At 53.2% G+C, this 11357-nt stretch overlaps 1 protein-coding gene across 1 annotated transcript; it reads left to right on the top strand.

Annotated features, from left to right (window-relative positions):
- The first annotated feature begins 653 nt into the window (after nt 1-653).
- Nucleotides 654-11306, top strand: NEFH (neurofilament heavy). Its single transcript, XM_025399268.1, has 4 exons — nt 654-1603; nt 3741-3940; nt 6035-6159; nt 9136-11306. Exons 1-4 carry the CDS (start codon nt 721-723, stop codon nt 10718-10720), a joined length of 2793 nt encoding a protein of 930 aa, XP_025255053.1. The 5' UTR covers nt 654-720; the 3' UTR covers nt 10721-11306.
- Nucleotides 11307-11357: the final 51 nt, after the last annotated feature.

Below are 11357 nucleotides of genomic sequence, written 5' to 3'. Positions count from 1 at the left end.
ATTCTCCCCAACTCCAGATCCCCCTTCATCTATTCCAGGGCTGGCCGCGGAGTTTCCTGAGCGCTCTCCAAGTGGGTCCTCTAGATGTTAGGAGAACACTGTACTTCCCCCGGTCAGGGGTCTCCTGTCTCCGTTCTATGGAGCGTCCATGCTCCCATTCAGGACTGTCTTGCTCCCTCCTCTATTCCGGGGCTGGCTGCACAGTCTCTGCACCCCCTATCCTAAGGGCTTCTCTTAACTATTTGGAAAGCTTCGTGTCCTCTCTCATACGGGGATCCCTTCATCCTAATGACTGCAATCTTCCATTGCTCCATCCCGAGGGCATCCTGCCCCTATTCCCATCAGGTTTCTCCTTGTCCTCTCCCTGTTTCAAGTCCCCTTTCTCATTCCGAACACACTCTCAGGCTCTTCCGACGCGTACCCGGGGGTCCTCACTGGCCCACTCCAGGAGTCCTCTGCCCGCTTCCCCGAACTCGGGGGTCTCCTCTGACGCAGCGTCGATTCCCCTTCCCTCCTCGGTCCCCTACCCCGCCCCTCTCACTGCGGCTGAGCCGGTCAGCCGGGGGCCGCAGGGGAGGAGGCGGAGAGGGCGGGGCCCTCCTCCCCACCCCCTCACTGACAAGGGGTTGGACCCGGCCGCGGCGGCTATAAAAGGGCCGGCGCCCTGGTGCTGCCGCAGTGCCTCCAGCCCCGTCCCGGCCCCGCGCACCTGCTCCGGCCATGATGAGCTTCGGCGGCGCGGACGCGCTGCTGGGCGCCCCGTTCGCGCCGCTGCATGGCGGCGGAAGCCTCCACTACGCGCTGGCCCGAAAGGGCGGCGCAGGCGGGACGCGCTCCGCCGCCGGCTCCTCCAGCGGCTTCCACTCGTGGACACGGACGTCTGTGAGCTCCGTGTCCGCCTCGCCCAGCCGCTTCCGCGGCGCAGGCGCCGCCTCAAGCACCGACTCGCTGGACACGCTGAGCAACGGGCCGGAGGGCTGCGTGGTGGCGGCGGCCACAGCGCGCAGTGAGAAAGAGCAGCTGCAGGCGCTGAACGACCGCTTCGCGGGGTACATCGACAAGGTGCGGCAGCTGGAGGCTCACAACCGCAGCCTGGAGGGCGAGGCGGCGGCGTTGCGGCAGCAGCAGGCGGGCCGCTCCGCTATGGGCGAGCTGTACGAGCGCGAGGTCCGAGAGATGCGCGGCGCGGTGCTGCGTCTGGGCGCGGCGCGCGGTCAACTACGCCTGGAACAGGAGCACCTGCTCGAGGATATAGCGCACGTGCGCCAGCGCCTCGACGACGAGGCCCGGCAGCGAGAGGAGGCCGAGGCGGCGGCCCGCGCGCTCGCGCGCTTCGCGCAGGAGGCCGAGGCGGCGCGCGTGGAACTGCAGAAGAAGGCGCAGGCGCTGCAGGAGGAGTGCGGATACCTGCGGCGCCACCACCAGGAGGAGGTGGGCGAGCTGCTCGGCCAGATCCAGGGCTCCAGCGCCGCGCAGGCGCAGGTGCAGGCCGAGACGCGCGATGCCCTCAAGTGCGACGTGACGTCGGCGCTGCGCGAGATCCGCGCGCAGCTTGAAGGCCACGCGGTGCAGAGCACACTACAGTCCGAGGAGTGGTTCCGAGGTGAGCAGGCCCGCGGGTGGGGGGGAGGGGCGCCCCCGCTGACCCCGCAGCGAGCTTCTGGGCGGTGTGACCCAAGGGGGCGCTGCTTACCTTCCCTCTGCAAAGTGCATGCCCCTAGTTAAATCGCGGTTTTACTCTGGGTCTCTTGTGGGGCGTACCCAACTCTGGATTGTCCTTCGGTTCCCCCTTTCCAGGTTCTTTAGAGCTATACTTAAGCTCTGGGCCCCCCGCTGCTCTCTACCCCAAGCTTAGGCAACGCCACTCTGATGTCAAGAACAAAACAAGTTTCCTCTGTAGGAAAAAAGTGATGCTGGAGACTCTTAGCCCTTCTAAGTAGCAAGGCTTCCCCGCCAATGCTGCCACGCCCTCTCCTGCACCCTGCAAGGAAGCCTATTCCTCTCTCCCCTACCAGGCTCCTCCCCACTCCGTGCTCACTGCTTAACGTCCCTCCTTAATCTTCCACGTGGGGTGGGGCAGGGCTTTTCGCATCTTTTCTTCCTAGGAGGAACCATTACCACAATCAGTTGTTGCCTGTGGCGAGGTGGCTGGTGGACCCGTTCATGTTTTAATGTCCCTTTTCTCCTTTAGGAAAGCTGGGAGCCTCCCAAGTCTGCCCCTCCCCCAACTCCTTGCAGCCCTGAGTCAGCTAGATTGCGCTGCCTTGAAGCTGTGCCCAGCAACTGCAGGGTGACCTTGACCAACACTTGCTGTCTCCGGTTTTAATTTCTTTTTGAGTTGAAAGAGTGGGGTAGATCAACTGGGCTGCTTAATTCGGGGAGTTCCATGATCTCTCACGAAACTGTCTATAAAACTTTGCGTTGTTTTTGGGAGAGAGGGCAGAGGCTTCAGTGATTTTCCAAAAGCATCTGTGATTCACAATAGTTGAGAATCCCCAACCACCTGGATGGTTTCTAAGTCTCTGCCAGCACTAGCAGGGAAAGCCAGGAAAACTGGGATTTGGATGCATAGCTTTTTCTGTTCCTTTTCCACTCCTCTGCAGAGCAGAACCATCCCCTCCTCCATCTCCGCAGCAAGGCCCCTCCTTGCGCAAACCTCTTTTGGGTTTAACAGTCATAGGGACAGACGTCCCAGAATTTTACTGGCCCATTCAGCTGGCTTCCTTCCTTCCTCCCTCCCCACCAAGACTCATGCCCTGGGTGCCACTATCTGGGGATTCAGGATGTTCACTTTCATGAGCTAAAGACCAGTCTCCAGACCTCCACTGCCCCTGAAAGGTTTCCTGAGAACCAGGAACTGGTTGCTGGCAGAGGCTGGGGTGTGGCTACCAATGCTCAGGGGCAGTGCGCAGCTAGGTGGAGAAAGGGACAGGGGGGTTGGCACCCAGGCCACGGGCTCTGCAATGACCTTGGACTCTGCGCAGAAACCTGTAAGGAAGGAACCATGGCTACAAGGTGACCTGATTGCTCACAGTACCCTCCTGCCTCTCGAAGGTCACAAGCTCATTAACTTGTTCGGTCACAAGCCTCCAGCCTCCAGCTCAGTGTTAAGCCCCATGGGCCAGGTATAACATTGGAACCCCCAGCATTGCCAGGCCCTTGCTAGGGAGCTGGACTGCAGAGTTTTTGGATCCCACATTGCGGGAGACAGAGCCTGATCTTTGGGGATTTGAGTCGCAGCTCTGCCACTCACTAGCTGGGTGGCCTTAGGGAGTAGTCACTTGCCTTTACCTCACAGGAAAGAGTGAGTCAAGCATCCAGGATGGTGCCTGGCACACGCAGTAGGTCAATCCACGTGTGTCACCTTCAAAATCTGGGCATTAGGCCGGGCGCGGTGGCTCACGCCTGTAATCCCAGCACTTTGGGAGGCCGAGGCAGGCGAATCACGAGGTCAGGAGTTCAAGACTAGCCTGGCCAACGTGGCAAAACCCCATGTCTACTAAAAATACAAAAAATTAGCTGGGCATAGTGGCAGGTGCCTGTAATTCCGTTACTCGGGAGACTGAGGCAGGAGAATCGCTTGAACCCAGGAGGCGGAGCTGGCAGTGAGCCGAGATTGCGCCACTGCACTCCAGCCTGGGCAACAGAGTGAGACTCCATCTCAATAATAATAATAATATGGGCATTAGAACCCAAATCCAGGTGTGTCTAACCCTGTGCCCTGCTACCTTCTCCCCCAGTGAGGCTGGACCGACTGTCGGAGGCAGCCAAGGTGAACACAGACGCCATGCGCTCAGCGCAGGAGGAGATAACTGAGTACCGGCGTCAGCTGCAGGCCAGGACCACAGAGCTGGAGACACTGAAAAGCACCAAGGACTCACTGGAGAGGCAGCGCTCTGAGCTAGAGGACCGTCATCAGGCCGACATTGCCTCCTACCAGGTGGGCAGGGGCAAGGCAGACAGCTTACCTGATTGGGTAACCCTGGACACGTTACTGTCCCTCACCGAGTAGGATTGTAGTGGTTAAGATTGTGGCCCTTGGAGTCAGACATACCAGCACTTTCCAGCTGCATGACCCTAGGAAAGTTATCTAATTCTCTGAATCTGAATTCCTTTCCAGCAATGGAAAAAAAAAAGCCTGCTTTGCAGAGCTGGAAAGATGAAAGAGATAGACTTTTATTTATTTACGTATTTGGTTTGAGATGGAGCCTCACTGTGTTGCCCAGGCTGGAGTGCAGTGGCATGATCACAGCTCACTGCAACCTCTGCCAAGACTCAAGAGATTCTCGAGCCTCAGTCTCCCGAGTAGCAGGGACTACAGGCACATGCCATCACACCTGGCTAATTTTTGTATTTTTAGTATCAACGGGGTTTCACCATATTGGCCAAGCTGGTCTCAAACTCCTGGGCTCAGGCAGTCCTCCCACCTCAGCCTCCCAAAGTATTAGGATTACAGGTGTGAGGCACCATGCCTGGCCTAGAGAGAGAGACTTTAAATGAGATTAGTGTGAACTTGTCAATGAGCTCAGCAAGGTCTTCAACATTCGAATCCTTCTAGATTTGAATCCCAGCTCTGCCACTCACTGGCTTGGTCTTGGTCACAGTGGACATTTGGTAAACAGCCACCAATGTCTTTGGGCGGCCGGGGGAAGGCCTTAGCAGATTCCTTCTTTTAAAGATAACTGGCGGCTGGGCATGGTGGCTCATACCTGTGATCCCAGCTCTTTGGGAGGCCAAGGCGGGTGGATTACTTGAGGTCAGGAATTCAGGACCAGCCTGGCCAACATGGTGAAACCCTGTCTGTACTAAAAAGATACAAAAATTAACTGAGCATGGTGGTGTGTACCTGTAATCCCAGCTACTTGGGAGGCTGAGACAGGAGAATTGCTTGAACTGAACTTGGGAGGCGGTGGTTATAGTGAGCCGAGATCATGCCACTGCACCCAGCCTGGGTGACAGAGCGAGAGAGCGAGACTCTGTCTCAAGAAAATAAAAAAAATTAGCTGGGCATGGTGGTGTGTGCCTACAGTGCTAGCTACTCAGAAGGCTGAGGCAGTCACCAATGCCCTGACTATGTGTCAGACACGGTGGCACACTGGGGAAAGACAGGAGCAAAAGCAGGCAAGGCCCTGCTCCCACTGGGCTTTTTTTTTTCTTTTTTGAAACGCAGTCTCATGCTGTTGGCCAAGCTGGAATGTGACAGCAAGATGACAGCTCACTAAAGCCTTGTCCTCCTGGGCTCAAGTAATCCTCCTGCCTCAGCCTCCTGAGTAGCTGGGACTACAGGTGCACATCACCATGTCCAGCTAATTATTTAATTGTTTTGTAGAAATGAGGTCTCACTGTGTTGCCCAGGCTGGTCTCAAACTCCTGAGCTGAAGCGATCCTCCTGCCTCAGCCTCCCAAAATGCTGGAATTACAGGCGTGAACCACCAGAGTCTCGCTATATCTCCCAGGCTGGAGTACAGTGGTGCGATCTCGGCTCACTGTAACCTCCGCCTCCTGGGTTCAAGCGATTCTTCTGTCTCAGCCTCCCAAGTAGCTGGGATTACAGACGTATGCCACCACATCCGGCTAATTTTTGTATTTTCAGTAGAGACAGGGTTTCACCATGTTGGCCAGGCTAATCTTGAACTCCTGACCTCAAGTGATCCACCCTCCTCGGCTTCCCAAAGTGTTGAGAATACAGGCCTGAGAATACACCCCTCCTGTCCTCACTGAGCACTTTCTAAGCTCAAGATCTGTAAAAGTTCTCCCATTATCCTACCAGCCAAACAAACAGAAACAACTGTTGACGTCTGATGAATTTCATTTCAGACCTTCCCCAGGCTGAGGTCATTATACAGCAGAATTTTTGCTCCAGATTGTTCCATGTCCACTAATGAGGACCCAACAGCTCCAGCAGGGTTGGGGTTGGCCCCAGTGAGCCTGGCTGGATGGGCCTACTCTGGGGTTGCACAGCCCGCTGCAGCTTCCCTAATACTGAGGGCCAGACACTGGCTGGCATGTGATGTGTGTCACCTCTCCTTCCCAGGAAGCCATTCAGCAGCTGGACGCTGAGCTGAGGAACACCAAGTGGGAGATGGCAGCCCAGCTGCGAGAATACCAGGACCTGCTCAATGTCAAGATGGCTCTGGATATAGAGATAGCTGCTTACAGGTGAGACGCACAGGGGCCGTCACATGGTGGAGAAATCTTGTGTTCCTATGAGACGCTAAGCCTTGGGTTTCAAGACCCCGTTTAGGCAGCCTACCTGTCTTAGGGACAAAACTCTTTTTAAATTGCGGCAAAATAGATAAAACATACAATTTACCATTGAACCAATTTATTTATTTTATATTTTATTTATTTTTTTGAGACAGACTTACTGTGTTGCCCAGGCTGGAGTACAGTGGTGCGATCTCTGCCCACTGCAACCTCTCCCTCCTGGGTTCAAGCGATTCCCGTGCCTCAGCCTCCTGAGTAGCTGGGATTACAGGTGCCTGCCACCACGCCTGGCTAATTTTTGTATTCTTTTTTTAGTAGAAAAGGGGTTTCACCATGTTAGCCAGGCTGGTCTCGAACTCCTGGACTCAAGCCATCTGCCCACCTCAGCCTCCCAAAGTCCTGGGATTATAGGCGTGAGCCACCATGCCCAGCCCCATTTAACCATGTTAAGTAGATAGTTCAGTGATATTAAGTACTTTCACATTACTGTGCAGCCATAACCACTGTCTCCAGAACTGTTTTCATCATCCTAAGCTGAAACTCCATACCCAAGAAGCCATCATTATCATTCTCTCCTTCCTTCAGCCCCTGGCAGCCACTCTTAGTTTGTGAGATAGATGAGTCTTTTTTTTTTTCTTTTTGAGATGGAGTCTTACTCTGTTGCCCAGGCTGGAGTGCAGCAGCGTTAGCTCAGCTCACTACAACCTCTGTCTCCTGGGTTCAAGTGATTTTCCTGCCTCAGCCTCCCAAGTAGCTGGGATTACAGGCACCCGCCACCACACCCAGCTATTTTTTGTATCTTTTAGTAGAGACCGGGTTTCACTATGTTGACCAGGCTGGTCTCGAACTCCTGACCTCAGGTGATCTGCCCACCTCGGCCTCCCAAAGTGCTGGGATTACAGGCTTGAGCCACTGCGCCCAGCCAGTGAGTCTTGAGAGTGACTTACTTTCATTCTGAAATGATTTAGAGGGTAGAAGTTCCTTATCCCCTCCCCAAATCCAACCAGCCAGAGGCCTGCTTTGGAGGGAAAAGAGGTGCTTGAGTTGTCAGGGAGCTTTAAAACTCTGTCCTTGAGAGTTTCTTAGCTCTGCAAGCATTCACTTCTTGGGGAAATAAAATGGAGATGATAATAAGAGCACCCATGTTGTAGGGTTGTCAGGAAGATGAGCTAATCCCGTTCTCAAGCTAATCCAGGAAGCACAGGTACCACTGGGCTGCCACAGAGGGAATCCTTAGTCAATGGCAGTCTTGAGAAAGCCAATCTCAGGAATAAGACCTGGGGGAGCCAGGGCTAAGGAGCAGGACTGATCCCCCAAGGACTTGTCCCAGTTCTGACTGGTGACCCGTGGCTTCCTACTTCTTGGCTCTAGTCTATAATCTTGCTACTCAAATCATGGCAAATGAACCAGCGGAACTGGCGTCATTCAAGAGCTTATCAGAAAGGTAGTCTCTCGGTCGAGTGTGGTGGCTCATGCCTGTAATCCCAGCACTTTGGAAGGCCAAGGCAGACAGATTGTTTCAGTTTAGGAGTTTGAGGCCAAGCTGGGCAGCATGGCAAAACCCCATCTCTACAAAAAATACAAAAAAAAAAAAAAAAAAAAAAAAGATAGTTGGGCATGGTGGCACATGCCTCTCAGCTACTCAGGAGGCTGACGTGGGAGGATCACCTGAGCCTGGGAGTTGGAGGCTTCAGTGAGCTATGATCATGCCACTGCACTCCAGCCTGTCATCACAGAGTGAGACAGTGTCTCAAAAAAAACAACAACAACAAAAGACAGACTCTCAGCCCCTCCCCAGACCTGCTGAATCAGAATCTGCATTTTCATAAGATCCCCAGTCATCTGTGTGCTGCTAAATTTGGGAAGCACTAGTCTGAGGGGTAACCCCCACACTTACTCTGCGACAGGCACTCTGCCAAGTCTTTTCCGTTCGTTGTCTCACTGAAACAACCCTCTGATGTAGGGACTCTAATGACCCTCTTTTTCCAATGGGGAAGTTGAGGCTCAAAGAGTTTGTGTGTCTTGGCCAAGGTCACCCATCTAGTGAGGAGCAAAGCCAAGAGGGGAAACTGCAGCCTCTACCTTATTCCTGAAACTCAAAATATGGTAATACAGGGTGACGAGAGACACTCGCGATTCAAATGGGAGCATTCTAAGACCTCTTAAACCCAAATTTATAAAAGTGGAATTGTGGTTAGACGCGGTGGCTCACACCTGTAATCCCAGCACTTTGGGAGGCTGAGGCGGGTGGATCACCTGAGGTCAGGAGTTTGAGACCAGCCTGACCAATATTGTGAAACCCCGTCTCTACTAAAAATACAAAAATTGGTGTGGTGGCGTGTGCCTCTACTCCCAGCTACTCAGGAGGCTGAGACAGGAGAACTGCTTGAATCTTGGAGGCAGAGGTTGTAGTGAGCTGAGATTGTGTCACTGGACTCCAGCCTAGGCAACAGAGTGAGACTCCGTCTCAAAAAAAGAAAAAAGTGGAATTGTTTGCTCAGGCTCCCAGGGTTCTCTTGAATACTATTTTAGTTTGACGTACAATAAATTTAATCTTTGTTAAATTTATTTAGGAGCTTTCTCTTGAGGGCCTTTTTTGTGGGGCAAAAGTTGTTTTATTTCAAAAGTTTCAGGCTTAGCTGGATTGAAGAAGACCAGTTGCTTAAGCCTGGACAATAGAGCGAGACCCTGTCTCAAAAAAAAACACAAAAAACAAAAAACAAGTCCACTGTGTTACATATTCTGGGTGGTCACTGGAATGATTTGCCGAGTGACTTTCTCCAGGCTCATAATGCCCACCCTTCACATTCCTGTTCCACCAAAATCCCTATCATTCAATGTCAGTGACCTTCAGGATAGTCTAGGAAGAACCCAAATAGTGAATTTGCTCTGAGTGTATAGTAATGTGTTCCATTATCCATCCTGCAGAAAACTCCTGGAAGGTGAAGAGTGTCGGATTGGCTTTGGCCCAATTCCTTTCTCGCTTCCCGAAGGACTCCCCAAAATTCCCGCTGTGTCCACTCACATAAAGGTCAAAAGCGAAGAGAAGGTCAAAGTGGTGGAGAAGTCTGAGAAAGAAACTGTGATTGTGGAGGAACAGACAGAGGAGACCCAAGTAACTGAAGAAGTGACTGAAGAAGAGGAGAAAGAGGCCAAAGAGGAGGAGGGCAAGGAGGAAGAAGTGGGTGAAGAGGGGGAGGCAGAAGGGGGAGAAGAAGCAGCAAAGTCTCCCCCAGCAGAAGAGGCTGCATCCCCAGAGAAGGAAGCCAAGTCACCAGTAAAGGAAGAGGCAAAGTCACCGGCTGAGGCCAAGTCTCCAGAGAAGGAGGAAGCAAAATCCCCAGCCGAGGTCAAGTACCCCGAGAAGGCCAAGTCTCCAGCAAAGGAAGAGGCAAAGTCACCGGCTGAGGCCAAGTCTCCAGAGAAGGCCAAGTCCCCAGTGAAGGAAGAAGCAAAGTCACCGGCTGAGGCCAAGTCCCCTGAAAAGGCCAAGTCCCCAACAAAGGAGGAAGCAAAGTCCCCCGAGAAGGCCAAGTCCCCAACGAAGGAGGAAGCAAAGTCCCCCGAGAAGGCCAAGTCCCCAGAGAAGGAAGCAAAGTCCCCAGAGAAGGCCAAGTCCCCAGAGAAGGAAGAAGCGAAGTCCCCCGAGAAGGCCAAGTCCCCAGTGAAGGAGGAAGCCAAGTCCCCCGAGAAGGCCAAGTCCCCTGAGAAGGCCAAGACTCTTGATGTGAAATCTCCAGAAGCCAAGACGCCAGCGAAGGAGGAAGCAAGGTCCCCTGCAGACAAATCCCCTGAAAAGGCCAAAAGCCCTGTCAAGGAGGAGGTCAAGTCCCCAGAGAAGGCGAAGTCTCCCCTGAAGGAGGATGCCAAGGCCCCTGAGAAAGAGATCCCAAAGAAGGAAGAGGTGAAGTCCCCAGTGAAGGAGGAGAAGCCCCAAGAGGTGAAAGTCAAAGAGCCCCCAAAGAAGGCGGAGGAAGAGAAAGCCCCTGCCACGCCAAAAACGGAGGAGAAGAAGGACAGCAAGAAAGAGGAGGCACCCAAGAAAGAGGCTCCAAAGCCCAAGGTGGAGGAGAAGAAGGAACCTGCTGTCGAAAAGCCCAAAGAATCCAAAGTTGAAGCCAAGAAGGAAGAGGCTGAAGATAAGAAAAAAGCCGCCACCCCAGAGAAGGAGGCTCCTGCTAAGGTGGAGGTGAAGGAAGACGCTAAACCCAAAGAGAAGACAGAGGTGGCCAAGAAGGAACCAGATGATGCCAAGGCCAAGGAACCCAGCAAACCAGCAGAGAAGGAGGAGGCGGCAGCAGCACCGGAGAAAAAAGACACCAAGGAGGAGAAGGCCAAGAAGCCTGAGGAGAAACCCAAGACAGAGGCCAAAGCCAAGGAGGATGACAAGAGCCTCTCAAAGGAGCCTACCAAGCCTAAGGCGGAAAAGGCTGAAAAATCCTCCAGCACAGACCAAAAAGATAGCAGGCCTCCAGAGAAGGCCACAGAAGACAAGGCCACCAAGGGGAAGTAAGGCAGGGAGAAAGGAACATCCGGAACAGCCAAAGAAACTCACAAGAGTCCCAGAGCTCAAGGATCGGATTAACACAATTTTCACTTTTTCTCTTTATGTAAGAAGAAACTGCTTTGATGACGGGGCCTTCTTCTTCAAACAGGAATTTGTTAGCAATATGTTAGCAAGAGAGGGCACTCCCAGGCCCCTGCCCCCACGCCCTCCCCAGGCGATGGACAATTATGTTATGATAGCTTATGTAGCTGAATGTGATACATGCCGAATGCCACACGTAAACACTTGACTATAAAACTGCCCCCTCCTTTCCAAATAAGTGCATTTATTGCCTCTATGTGCAACTGACAGATGACCACAATAATGAATGAGCAGTTAGAAACACATTATGCTTGAGATGTCTTAACCTATTCCCAAATGCCTTCTGTTTTCCAAAGGAGTGGTCAAGCCCTTGCCCAGAGCTCTCTATTCTGGAAGAGCGGTCCAGGTGGGGCCGGGCACTGGCCACTGAATTATGCCAGGGCGCACTTTCCACTGGAGTCCACTTTGAATTGCTTCTGTGCAATAAAACCAAGTGCTTATAAAATGAAAATGTTGCTGCTGTTGTTTATTCTCTTCCCCTGGGAAGGCTGGGGGCAGGGCA

The sequence above is a fragment of the Theropithecus gelada genome, chromosome 10 (assembly GCF_003255815.1).
Source record: "Theropithecus gelada isolate Dixy chromosome 10, Tgel_1.0, whole genome shotgun sequence".
NCBI classification, from domain to species: domain Eukaryota; kingdom Metazoa; phylum Chordata; class Mammalia; order Primates; family Cercopithecidae; genus Theropithecus; species Theropithecus gelada.
This window is presented reverse-complemented; position numbering and strand designations above follow the sequence as displayed.